Here is a 12,801-nt window from a genome sequence, read left to right as displayed (position 1 = left end):
TCTCTCACTCTCTCTCTCAAAATAAATAAACATTAAAACCCCCCACAACTTAAGAAAAAAAACTGTCAGAATCAACCTTATTGAAGCTCTGAAAGTTGCTCAAATGTTTATAGCAACCAAGTAAAATATGAAGATGGTAGCCTGTGTTCCCCATGTGGGTATCTGGTCCCAGAGGGAGGAAAGTAATATTGTTTCCAAGAAATTATGTTGTCTGTTTTGACAGGTCTATGAATTCCTTGAAGAACCCATGAGAGGGGCCTGTCTTTATTCTGCCTAAATCAGAACTCTCTCAGGAAAGAGAAGTAGATATGACTAAATGGAGAACATTCCTTGAAATCACTGAAAGTCAAATGAACAAGTGTTAAAATACAAGTGGGATAAAATACAACAATTGAGCCACAAAACAGAAATGCTGAAAGTGAGGGAGGAAAAGCTGGGGTGTTTGAGACTTTGGGGGAATGAGGGTTTTGAAAAGCTCCTGCATATACTGGGAAACCTAGAAAAGCCATGCATATATCCAGGATGGGATGCATGCTCAGAGAAGACCATAAACTTTCATAACTGGCTGTCTTTAGGCTCAGCACTAGCAGAAAGTGAAGGCTAAAGCAGAATCGTAAAAGGTCTGGATAAATGTTAAAGGAGGGCCTCAACACAAGGTCAATCTGCAAAGACCCAAAGAGTCTTTTCTTTTTTCTTTTTTTCTTTTCTTTTCTTTTTGCCCATCAGGATGTTAAAAATGTCCAGTCTTAAATAAAAAATTACAAAGCAGGCCAAAACAAAAACAAAAACAAAAACAAAAACAAAAAACCAAGAAAGTATGGCCTATTCACAGGAAAAAAGAAATTAAAGAAACTGTCCCTGAGGATACAAAGATACTGGGGTTACTAGATAAAGAGTTGAAATATGCTGAGGAACAGAAACAAAAAAGAAATGAAGAAAAATAAACACAGCCTAAAAGATTTGTGAGACACCATCAATTTTACCCAAATACACATAATGGAAGCCCCAGAAAGAGATGAAAGAAAAAGGGGCAGAAAGAATATTTGAAGGAATAATGGTCAAAAACATTTTAAATTTAATAATAATTTAATAATAATAATAAATTTAATAATAGAAATGAATCTACACATCCAAGAAACTCAATGAACTCTAAATAGGAAATACTTGAAAAGATTTATCCTGAGACACACTAGAATCAAACTATAAAAAGCCACAGATAAAGAGAATCTTGATAGCAGCAAGAAAGAAGTGATTTGAAATACACAAGGGATCCTCAATAAAAGTTAATAGCCAATTTCTCATCAGAAATCATGAAAGCCAAAAGGCAGAGGAATGATATATTTAAAGTGCTGAAAGAAAATGAGTGTTAACCAGGAATTGAGTTACACAAGGATTTCTAAAATATGAAAACAAAAATATATCCATGAAAGAAAAAATTGATAAATTGGACTCCAGCATAATTAAAACCATCTGTTCCTATAAACTGTTAGGAGAATAACACAAACCATGGTCTGGGAAGAAATATTTTTAAATCATGTATCTGATAAGGGACTTGTATTCAGAACATATAAAGAACTTCAAAACTTAACAGTAAGAAAACAATCCAATTTAAAGTAGGCAAAAGACTTGAACAGACATGTCCTCAAAGAAGGATGGCAAAAGCAAGTGAAAAGATGCTAAATATTATTAGTCACCAGGGAAATGTAAATTAAAACCATTATGAGATACTACTACATACCTATTACAATATCTAAAATTAAGAAGAATGGCCATACCAAGTGTTGGTAAGGATGTGGAGGACTAGATAGAACTCTCATGTACTGCTGGTGTGAATATAAAATGGTACAGCCACTGTGGAAAACGGTTTGGCACTTTCTCAAAAGGTTACACAGACATGTACTACATTCTATTCTTAGGTATTTACCCAAGAGACTGAAAGCATATGACCATACAAAGACTTGTATATGAATGTTCATAGGAGGTTTACTTGTGCTAGCCAAAAACTGGAAATAATCCAAATATCCCCCACCAAGTGAATAGGTAAACAAATTGTAGCATAACCATTCAAAGGAATGCTACTAAGTAATAAAAAGGAATAAACTAATGACACACATATCAACATGGATGAATCTGAAAATAATTATGCTATGTGAAAGAAGCCAGATAACAACAGTACGTACATATTGTAAGATTCCACTTATATAAAATTCTAGAAAATGTATATAAATCACTAGTGACAGAAAGCAGATCAGTAGTTGCCTGGTGATTCATGGAAAATAGAGAGAGGCAGGAAGGAGACTTCGAAAGGGCACAAGAAAAATTTGGGGGCTAACTGACATGTTCATAATAAGGACTGTGGTGATGGTCTTGGGTATACACATATGTCAAAATTTAATGAATTATATATCTTTTTTTAAAAAAATATTACTTATTTTGGGAAGAGCACAAGTGGGAGAGGGGCAGAGAGAAGGGAACAGAGGATCCGAGGTGGGCTCTATGCTGACAGGCTGACAGCAGCGAGCCCAATGTGGGGGCTCAAATTCAAGAACTACGAGATCATGACCTGAGTCAAAGTCGGATGCTCAACCAACTGAACCACCCAGGTGCTCCAACAAATTATGTATCTTAATATGTGCAGTTTAATCTATATAAATGATCTCTGTTTAAATGTTAAAATTTGTTGAGGAGATAAAATAAGATTAGAGAAAAATATAGATATTCAGGCAAAATCAGATGAGTGCTTCAACAAGGGACTCTAACTGCAAATATATAAATAATGATACCCAGCATTTGGGTAAATGAGATAAAGGGGTTATCATTATTAACAATGATGAAGAAAAACAAGCAGAAAAAGTAGGGAAAAAAAGAAAAGAAACTTTAAAATCTTTTCCACCTAATGACAGGAAAACGGAAGTGAGGGCTCATGGATGGGTCATGACATGAAATTAGCTTAATGGGTTGGGAAACAACATTTAAAACAAACAACTATACCAGTCTCCCCAAACTGAATACTCTAGGCTAGAATAGAAAATACCAAAATATAGAGTATGTAGTAAGGTTAAGTATGATCCTAAAGGCACTAGATCATGAGGTGCATGTGTATTTCTTAATGTAGATTGTGTGAGAGGGAAAAAAGTATGGGAAATGCTAAATTCCAGATCATAGCAAAAGTTTGCTGATTTGTCAAGAAGAGAATAGTAAAAGCTGAAATAAGTATGAAAAGAAGAAGGGAGGGATAGTTTCTGGGACACATAGTATATGTTAGAAGACTGGATTTAATGGGTGGAGAAAGAAAAGATTAGAGGGAAAAAAAAACTGAGGAACTTTCAAACTTTTACATGACAATACATTGAGATAAAACTGTTGAGAAAAAAAGGTTATACAGAAATAAGACTAAGGAATAAAGATAAGCCAGACAAATGATTTCAAAAGGGGAAAGAGAATAAGCCAGTATTCAAAAGAGATTAAGAAACAGAGGCTCAGAATTTGGAAAAGAATGAAAAATATGAAGAATGGTGGTGTGGTTAAACAAATTATAATCTGGACATTTTATGTATAAGAAAAAAGCTATTTAAAAAATAAATTTTGCCTATAATTTCTTATTATTCCAATTGAAACTGTGTGTATGTGTGATTGTTACAACAGTTCATTTTTAATATAAACTCTGTAAGTTCAGGAGGAAAAAATAAGTCATTCATAAATCCAATATTCAGAGATAACTATGGTTAACATTTTCATGTATTTCCCTCAGACTATTTTCTATACTTCCATTTTTTATAAGAAAACTATTCCCCTCCCCCTTTTTTAAATGCCTATTTATTTTTGAGAGAGAGTATGAACACAAGCAGGGGAGAGGCAGAGAGAGAGAAGACGACACAGAATATGAAGCAAGCTCCGGGCTCTGAGCTGTCAGTGCAGAGCCTAACACGGGGCCCAAATCCATCAACTGTGAAATCATGATCTGAGCCAAAGTATGACACTTAACCAACTGAGCCACCCAGGCGTCCCCTTCCCCCTTTTATTGCCTGATCTATTTTAGGTCCCTGGCAGTTTTTAAAAACTAGTTTTTACACTCATTTATATTTGGAAGATTTTGAGTTTTGTTATTATAAAATATTTTTAAATTTCAATGCAATTATGAAGCAAAAATATCTTCTTTTAGATATAGAGGTATCTTTCTCTTTTTATAAACTATGCATTTGTTATATTCCTCTCTAGTATTGGATTGTGTTTACAGAGAAGCAGTTATATTGACTATAGCACATTAGACTTAAATGGATTCACTGGAAGTAAACCAAGTATTACTTATTCCCTACTTCCCTACTCTAAATTGGAAGCAAAAAGTTTTCAGGTAAATATGAATACGATGCATATCCTGTAATGGCAAGGTTATTAAGAGATACTTGAAAATAATGAGTCAAATTTCTTTGGTGAAATAAAATATTAAGATGAAGTATTTTACTAGATAAAATTTCATACAGAAATTTTTCCTTAAGAGATGCTTTACTGTGAGGCTAGCATATCTAGTGAATCCTGGTACGGGATTCAGCCTCACCTCTGCCAAGGCCTTTTTAAAGATATGTCCCAGTTCCCAAACAGGGACTGCAGTTTAGAGGCAATCTTGGGCATATGTTTTTGGCAGTAGGTCTTCAATTGCCTTGAAGAAGATGTCAATCTCATCTGAAGCGGAAGCCTTCCTTGACCAATGGACAAGATGACAAGTGGAGATGACCAATGGAGAAAATATTCAGTCTAACTCTGTATGGAAAAATATGACATCTCTAGCCTCTCTTTGACATGCCGCCATCCCATATAAGTGGGGATCAAGAATGAAAATACGCTAATCCTATGAAGACAACCTAAAATTAAAATGCAAAAATACATAGTAATATGATTTAAATTGCTGAATGAATTTTTCATTTTTGTTCTTTAACTATAGTCAAGAAAATTATTTGTACAAAGTATCAAAAATTCTGATTTACACCTTGAGAAATAATTGAATACCTACCACATTCTTTTTTTTAATGTTTGTTTTTGAGACAGAGAGGGAGAGAGAGAGAGAGAGAGTGCACACACATGTGAGTGGGGAAGGGGCAGAGAGAGGGGGAGACAAAGGATCCTAAGCAGACTCTGCACTGATAGCTGCGAGTCCAATGCGGGGCTCGAACTCATGAACCGTGAGACCATGACCTGAACCGAAGCTGGATGCTCAACCAACTGAGCCACCAACGTGCCCCACAAATTCCTGTCATAGTCTTAAAACAAGAACAGATTATTATGGAAGAAGCAAACACTAAGAATTTCTAGAAATTATAAATATAAGAGTGGAAAGTAAAATTTTAATGAACAGATAACCAATAGTGTGGTGAAGGTGAAAAATGAAAGTGATTTAAAAGCTAAAGCTGAGTAAATCTTGAACAATGTAAAACAGAACAAAAAAAAAAATGGAAAATACAAAAAACAAATTGAGACCTGGAGTGTCAAGTGAACCAATATTTTGAGAAGGAAGAAATGGAAGAGGAGAAATAATTTTTATTTTTTTTTATTTTTAAAGTTTACGTATTGATTTTGAGAGCGAATGAGAGAGAGAGACAGAGCATGTTGGGGGGGAGGCAGGGCTGGGCAGAGAGAAAATCCCAAGCAGGTTCTACACTGTAAGCACAGAGCTCAAACCCATGAACCATGTGAACATGACCTGAACCTAAATCAAGAGTTGGATGCCTAACTGACTAAGCCACCCAGGCGCCCCAATTTTTAATAATACAAGAAAATCCCTCCGAATTGAAGAAACTTCTGAGTTTTCAAACTGAAAACCTGTCTACTGCAAAGCAAAATGTGTGAAAACATCCATGCCTACATACGTCCAGGTGAAATTTGATAATTTCAACAATAAAGTAAAAGTGTAAAAGCTTATAGAGACAAGAAAACAAGGGCATAAAACAAAAAGACAAAAAATAATGAAATGAGATTAGATGACTCTGGAATTCTTAATATGTCTGAATGCTTGAGGACAACAGAGTAGTGATTTCACAGGAACCACTATGAGGATTTTGTGATTTTGATCTTGAAATCATTACCTGGCCAAATTATTATACAAACATGAGGACAAGATAAAAACATTTTTGAGGGTGCAGGTATTCATACTACCCATGCTCATACTAACACATATCACTTAAAGAGGCTTCATCAAAGAAATAATGACTTACAAGAAAAAGAATGAGATTTTTTTTTTAATGTTGCTTCTTGGTAGAATCTATAGAGAAGAAAGAAATTAAAAAGCGCCATGTATATCAAAGAGAATCCAGTGGATGGTGACTTTTGAAACATTCTTTCTCAAGCAGCAGAGGCTTATATTAACTAACATAGGATTTTTACTTCCTTCTCTATGAGTCCAAGCACAATACTATATTGTACAGTGGATGTTTACATAATCATAATTCTACAATTTCTGATGTTTTTATTTTGAATTTTAGAGCAATCTGTAGACAAAACACAAATTATTTAATAATAGTTACAGCATTACAAAACTAGGAAAGAGCAAATGAGAGATAATAAGAAATAATAATAGATATGGTAGTCACAGTTATAACAGTAACCTCCAGAAGAAAAAGTTAGAAACAAAAACCAAAATCTCAGAATGCTGTTAACAGGAGTTATTTTTGAAGAGTGGTGCTAGGGATATGTAGTCTTTTCCTTTTCCATTTCCTTTTTTATGCCCTTCTATTTAATTTAATTTACCATGTATAGGTATAACTTTATAAATCTTTAAAAAATGTTTAAAATAAGAAATATAGGTACTACCATCAATAAAGGGTAATTCAATAATTAGGATATATCATACAATAGAATACTAACTAAATGGATAAAGAGATACATGACAGGTATTGACATGAAAAACTGTACATAAGCAAAAAACGATACTGGATAATGAAATGATCCTACTTATGTTAAAAGAAATTATATGACAAAAAGAGAGAGAGAGTATGTGTGTGCATGTGCGTGTAAATTTTGTAAGATATTTATAGTGCTGTAGCAACAATTTACTAAAATGGCAGAAGCCTTTGTAGATATTTTAGCATTTTAGACCACATTTGTTTTTTAAATATTTTATTTTTTTTAATGTTTATTTATTTTTGAGAGAGAGAGAAAGACAGAGTGTGAGTGGGGGAGGGGCAGAGAGAGAGGGAGATAGAATCCGATGCAAGCTCCAGACTCCGAGCTGTCAGCACAGAGCCTGACGTGGGGCTCAAACTCATGAACTGTGAGATCATGACCTGAGCCTAGTTGGACGCTCAACCAACTGAGCCACCCAGGCACCCCTAAAGATTTTATATTTAAAAAAAAATTTTTTTAATGTTTATTTATTTTGGAGAGAGAGAGACAGAGTGTGAGTGGGGGAGGGTCAGAGAGAGGGAGCCACAGAATCGGAAGCAGGCTCCAGGTTCCGAGCTGTCAGCACAGAGCCCCATGTGGGGCTCGAACTCATGGACTACGAGATCATGACCTGAGCTGAAGTCGGACGCCCAACGTACTGAGCCACCTAGGCACCCCTGAGATTTTATTTTTAAATAATCTTTACACCCATCATGGGGCTTGGACTCACAACCCTGAGATCAAGAGTCACATGATCCACCAACTGAGCAAGCCAGGAAGGCCCTAGAATGCATTTTTTAATAGGCAGAATTTAAAGCATACCTTGGTTTCTTTTTTAGGTAGTTTAAATTTCTATTGAATATGTAAGTCTGCACTAATTAACATTTTTGGTACCACTCTCAAGAGAGTAAGATGGAATTTCAATAATGTTTAAAAATATTAATCTGTTAATTATTCCAGCTGTTATTCAATTTGGCAAGCTCAGACACAATTTAGTCTCTCTAGTATTTTTACTTGGAAAAAACTACATCTGAACCAAAAAGAGGACTTTTTTATATTGAAAATTTTGAAACTGTATAACATCATAAAAGTCAAGCAAGGATTTTTGGCATTAGACAACTCTAAAAACTATTAACATTAACAGTCTATTTTTGCTTCAAACAACATTAAAACATATTCAGTCATAAGTCCTCTTTTTAATAATTTAGTTTTTTTCTTACCAGGCTGTTTTCTTTCCAAGCTTCTGGGAATTTGGGTCTCTGTTTTTCCCTAGACACCAGAACTTGCATATCTTCAAAAGTGGGATGGTTTCCAACTTCTGTCTGAAAAGCCATCTGGTATTCTGGTACAGATTCACCTGTGTATTTTTTTTAAAAATGAATAAAGTAAAATTTTCTATTATTATAAAATGATGGAACAGGAGCAGAATTTCTGATACTAAGTAAGCAAATCTTGCTTACTTACACAATCTTTTTTATTTTTTTTTTAATCCTTCGGGCCTATTTGGAAATGCAAAAGAGATCCTTTTGTGGGTTTAATACAATATTAATTAATAAAGGTTTTAACTAAAATAGTCTTTAATAAATTAGATGTCTGTTGATAAATCAAGTGGTAGTTTCAATAATAATGGACATAGCTATTTTTAAATGGCTTCTAGAATTACTAAATTGGGGGGGATTATTACATACATAAGGTACATTTAATACTTGAAAATGCCTGAATTCTTACCCCATACAGGGATTGAGGGTGGTGAATATAAGGAGAAAGCCCAGGATATAGTATAACACATGTCTGTAGAACCAAATGTAAGTGTCTAGGATGTATAGTCATCATGTCTTAATATGTCACTGGCTCTATTATAGTCCAGCCAGATTGTATCAAATGTCACAAAAATTTTTATGATAATGGCCACGACAGAAAACTCAATATACTGATTTTTTAAAAATCCCTAAGAAGTAATATCTAGATCAAGGATTTTTAAGTATCATTAACTATTCTACCACTATTTAATAACCCTATTTATCACCCCTAAACACAATCAGCTGCTTGTGATAAGAAGCTTTGATTTTTACAAAATGTGATCAAATTAAACTTAATAAACATACTGTGCCATACAGAAGACCGCTGGGACAAGGGTCAGAATACCAGTGGTCTAGTCAAAATCTTGACAAAGAACACAGGAGAGAGACTGTCTGCTGGCCCCAGCTCCCATCCCATTAGAGTGACACGATAAATTAGAAGGAAGAACACCAGAATGCAGGATAAGGCACTTAAGCTCCAATCGTGTCTTCATCTCTACCCTGGAAAAGTCATTTAACTATTCTGTGTTTTACTTTTCTTGTCAGCAAAATGGCAATGTCTGTCTTCCTTATCTCACTCACATGGAACTAATACAAAAGTTATGATGACCAGATAGAAAATACTTTATAAAACATTTATTTAAGTTTTATGTTTCAATTTTCAATTTGGATATTCAAAAACCTATAAACATTTTCCCTCCACCAATATTAAAAAAGATTATATTACAAAGATTAATTTTATAATTTATGCAACATAACCCCAAATTTTTGGAATATTGCAGTATCTATACAAATGATATTTTGTAACTCTAAAGATTTAAGCAAATACTTATTGTTTTTTAAGTTTATTTATTTATTTTGAGAGAGAGAGAAAGTGCAAGTGGGAGAGGGTCAGAAGCGGGGTGGGGGGAGGGGGGAGGGAGGGAGAGGGAGGGAAGGAGGGAGAGGGAGAGGGAGAGGGGGAGGGAGAGGGGGAGGGAGAGAGAGAGAGAGAGACAGAGAGAGAGAGAGAGAGAGAGAGAGAGAGAGAGAGAGAGAGAGTCACAAGCAGGCTCCATACTGTCAGCACAGAGCCCAGTGCGGGACTCTAACTCATGAACCATGAGATCATGACCTGAGCTGAAATCAAGAGTCGGATGCTTAATTGACTGAGCCACTCAGGCATCCCTAAGCAAATACTTACTGTTGACAATCACCATCAATATTGAACTTGAAAGACAAAACCAGAAGTTTTAATCCTGCTAGTTAGTATATCACTTTTGTTCATGAAACCTCACCTAATAAAACCTCAATCCATAATGTTTGTGAACCAGAAGATATTTACTAGTACATCATATCTGTTTCTCTGAGACATATACACAACACATATAGATGTCTTCCAAGTATTATTTATTAGTCACTTTTTTTTCAAATGCTGGTTAAGTAGAATAACTAAAAATTCATAATTTTACTTATTTGTTTTAAGCAGGTCTAAAATATAATTAGAAAACCTACTAAATAAAATTGATATACAATCTTGTTTTGTGAATGAAATGACATTAAGAATTGCAAATTTCTTTTTTTTTTAATTTTTTTTAAGTTTATTCATTTTTGAGAGAGAGAGACAGAGCGTGAGCAGGGGAGGGGCAGATAGAGAGACACACACAGAATCCAAAGCAGGCTCCAGGCTCTGAGCGGTCAGCACAGAGCCCGATGCAGGGCTCGAACTCACAAACTGCGAGATCATGATCCGAGCTGAAGTCCGATGACTAACCGACTGAGCGCCCCAGGCGCCCCAGAAGAATTGCAAATTTCTACGAAATCTTCATGGTTCTTAATCTAATTGTTCAATAGATACTTGTTTAGAGCTAACTTAGTATTAGGCACTAGGGACACAAAGATGAATGTTAATGACATCATCATCATGAATTATATTAGTCTTACTGGATTTCCTTAAAACTTTATAAACATTGGATTGCTCAAGGGAGGTTTTATAATCCCACTTTCTTTCAAATTGTCCAAATTAGATCAAATATCTAGAATATCAGATACCATTCCCTGCTTCTCACCTCATTTGCTATTTGTTAATTATGTCTCTAAGCAGTTAGGAACATTTTAGTTCCCTTCTTAAATTATGCTTATTCTTTCTTCCTTTTTCTTTCTCTTGCCTTCCTTTTTTATCTTCCTTTCATATTCCTTCTTTATATAAACATTGCAGCATTTCACTCTTTCTTTGTAATACAAACATCTAATTCATTTATTCTGCATATATTTTACAGCGAGAATCAGTCTACATTACATAGTGTTTACATTTAATAATAAAGCATGTACTGCATTTGGAGGTGTATCATATAAATCTGAAAAAAATGTTTCCCAAAAATGTTATAATTATAACATGCTATTCTCTATGCTTATTAATATGTTTAAGGGTTCCTTTTTATTCAACTTCCATCCCATTTCATTGTTAACATTTTTAAGAGTATCTTGTATCTTCTTCCTGTGCTTTCCTAATACTTTTCCTTCCCATACTCTGATATTTCCATCTTCTCTATTCCACAGAAACTCCTCTAAGAATACTAATGACCTCTTGTTATTTAAATTCAAAGATCATTCTTCAGTTCTATTTCCTTTTGACCTTATATTACATCTACTGCTATCAATCTTGGTTCTTAACATTTTCTAACACTGACTTCCAAGATACTATGATTTCTTGTGGGAGATGCAGGAGAGAAGTATCAAAGGAAAAGACTCCAAAAGGGAAGGGCTGGAGAAGGTGCAAGGCCTTAGGACATGTTTACACAGCTGAACATGGCTGTGGCAGTAAGGAACCCCTAGAGCCATTAACATTGTCCAGGGCAGATCCTCCTTCACACCTGACCCTTCCTAGTGTTACAGAAACCAATTAACTCGAAATGTAACCTTGAAAAGCTAAACCATTAGACTGATTAACACTCTTGCTTAGCTGACTTTATGCACATAGTCTTTAGCAATTATCCTAATAAGAAGAAGCTTCATCCTGGAGTTGGGACTCCAGTATGAGGACCTTCACTTAACTGCACTTTGTTTGCAGACTCATCTTTTGCGACTCCGGCCATACTCCCTACAACAATTTCTTAGTTTTCTCACTATTTTTCTGACCAACAGTCTTCTAAACTAACCTACTGGTACAGGGAGGTCCCCCAATATTCAGTCTTTACGCAATAATTTTTTGCACTCTTCATTTGTTCTCTTAGCAGAGTGCATCTACTCATAAGTTCCCATTTACCATCTTTACATAAACAATTTCTAAATCATTTCACTTTTAGTTCTCTCAACATCCTTTTTATTTAAAAAATTCTTTATTTTTTAAACTTTTTAGAATGTTTTATTTATTTTTGAGAAAAAGAGAGAGAGAGAGAGACAGAAACTAGCAGGTGAGAGGCAGAGAGAGAGGGAGACACAGAATCCAAAGCAGGCTCCAGGCTCTGAGCTGTCAGCACAGAGCCCAAGGCAGGGCTTGAACTCATGAACTTTCAGATCATGACCTGAGTTGAAGCCGGATGCTTAACCGACTGAGATACATCAGGGCCCCTTAAAAATTATTTTTAAAAACTTTCTTCAGCTGTCCATCAATACCCCATCTGAAAGTCTTCATAATTGGAGAAACTCATGTTTCCAATATAAACCAATATTTTTTCCTAAGTTCCTGGCTGCCACCCTCATTATTTCTTAGACCTCCTAATATTTCTCAGTTCCTTAGATTTTCTTACAATAGCTAAGCAGAACCACACATTTCTTCTCTCCATTTCCATATCCAAGATTATAAGATCTCTTAATGCAACTCTCATTTTTTTCCTTTATTGTTATTTTCATTGTGGTTAAATATACATAACACAAAATTTACCATTTTAACAATTTTTAAGTGTATAGTAAGTTCTATGGCAGTAAGTATGTTAATAATGTGCAACGATCACTACTACCCATCTCTAGAACTTTTCCATCTTCCCAAACTGAAACCATGCATCCATTAAAATAGTAACACCTTATTCTTTTACATGTTTTTAAAAGATGCTTATTTATTGATTTTGAGAGAGAGAGAGCATGTGCATGCACACGAATGGGGGAGGGGCAGAAAGAGAGGCAGAGAGAGAATCCCAAGCAGGCTCCAAGC

The 12,801-nt window shown here is 34.9% G+C and overlaps 1 protein-coding gene across 1 annotated transcript in view; it reads right to left on the bottom strand.

Moving 5' to 3' along the window:
• BMPR2 (bone morphogenetic protein receptor type 2) overlaps positions 1-12,801 on the bottom strand; it is a 198,350-nt gene that overhangs the window by 19,908 nt on the left and 165,641 nt on the right. Inside the window, exon 10 of the mRNA XM_015075919.3 lies at positions 8,094-8,230. Within this exon, the coding sequence (XP_014931405.1) occupies positions 8,094-8,230 (137 nt within the window). The remainder of the gene's footprint in view (positions 1-8,093; positions 8,231-12,801) is intronic.

This window comes from Acinonyx jubatus, chromosome C1, assembly GCF_027475565.1.
Source record: "Acinonyx jubatus isolate Ajub_Pintada_27869175 chromosome C1, VMU_Ajub_asm_v1.0, whole genome shotgun sequence".
Taxonomy (NCBI): Eukaryota; Metazoa; Chordata; class Mammalia; order Carnivora; family Felidae; genus Acinonyx; species Acinonyx jubatus.
The sequence above is the reverse complement of the archived record's forward strand: the minus strand, read 5'-3'. Positions and strand labels throughout refer to the sequence as shown.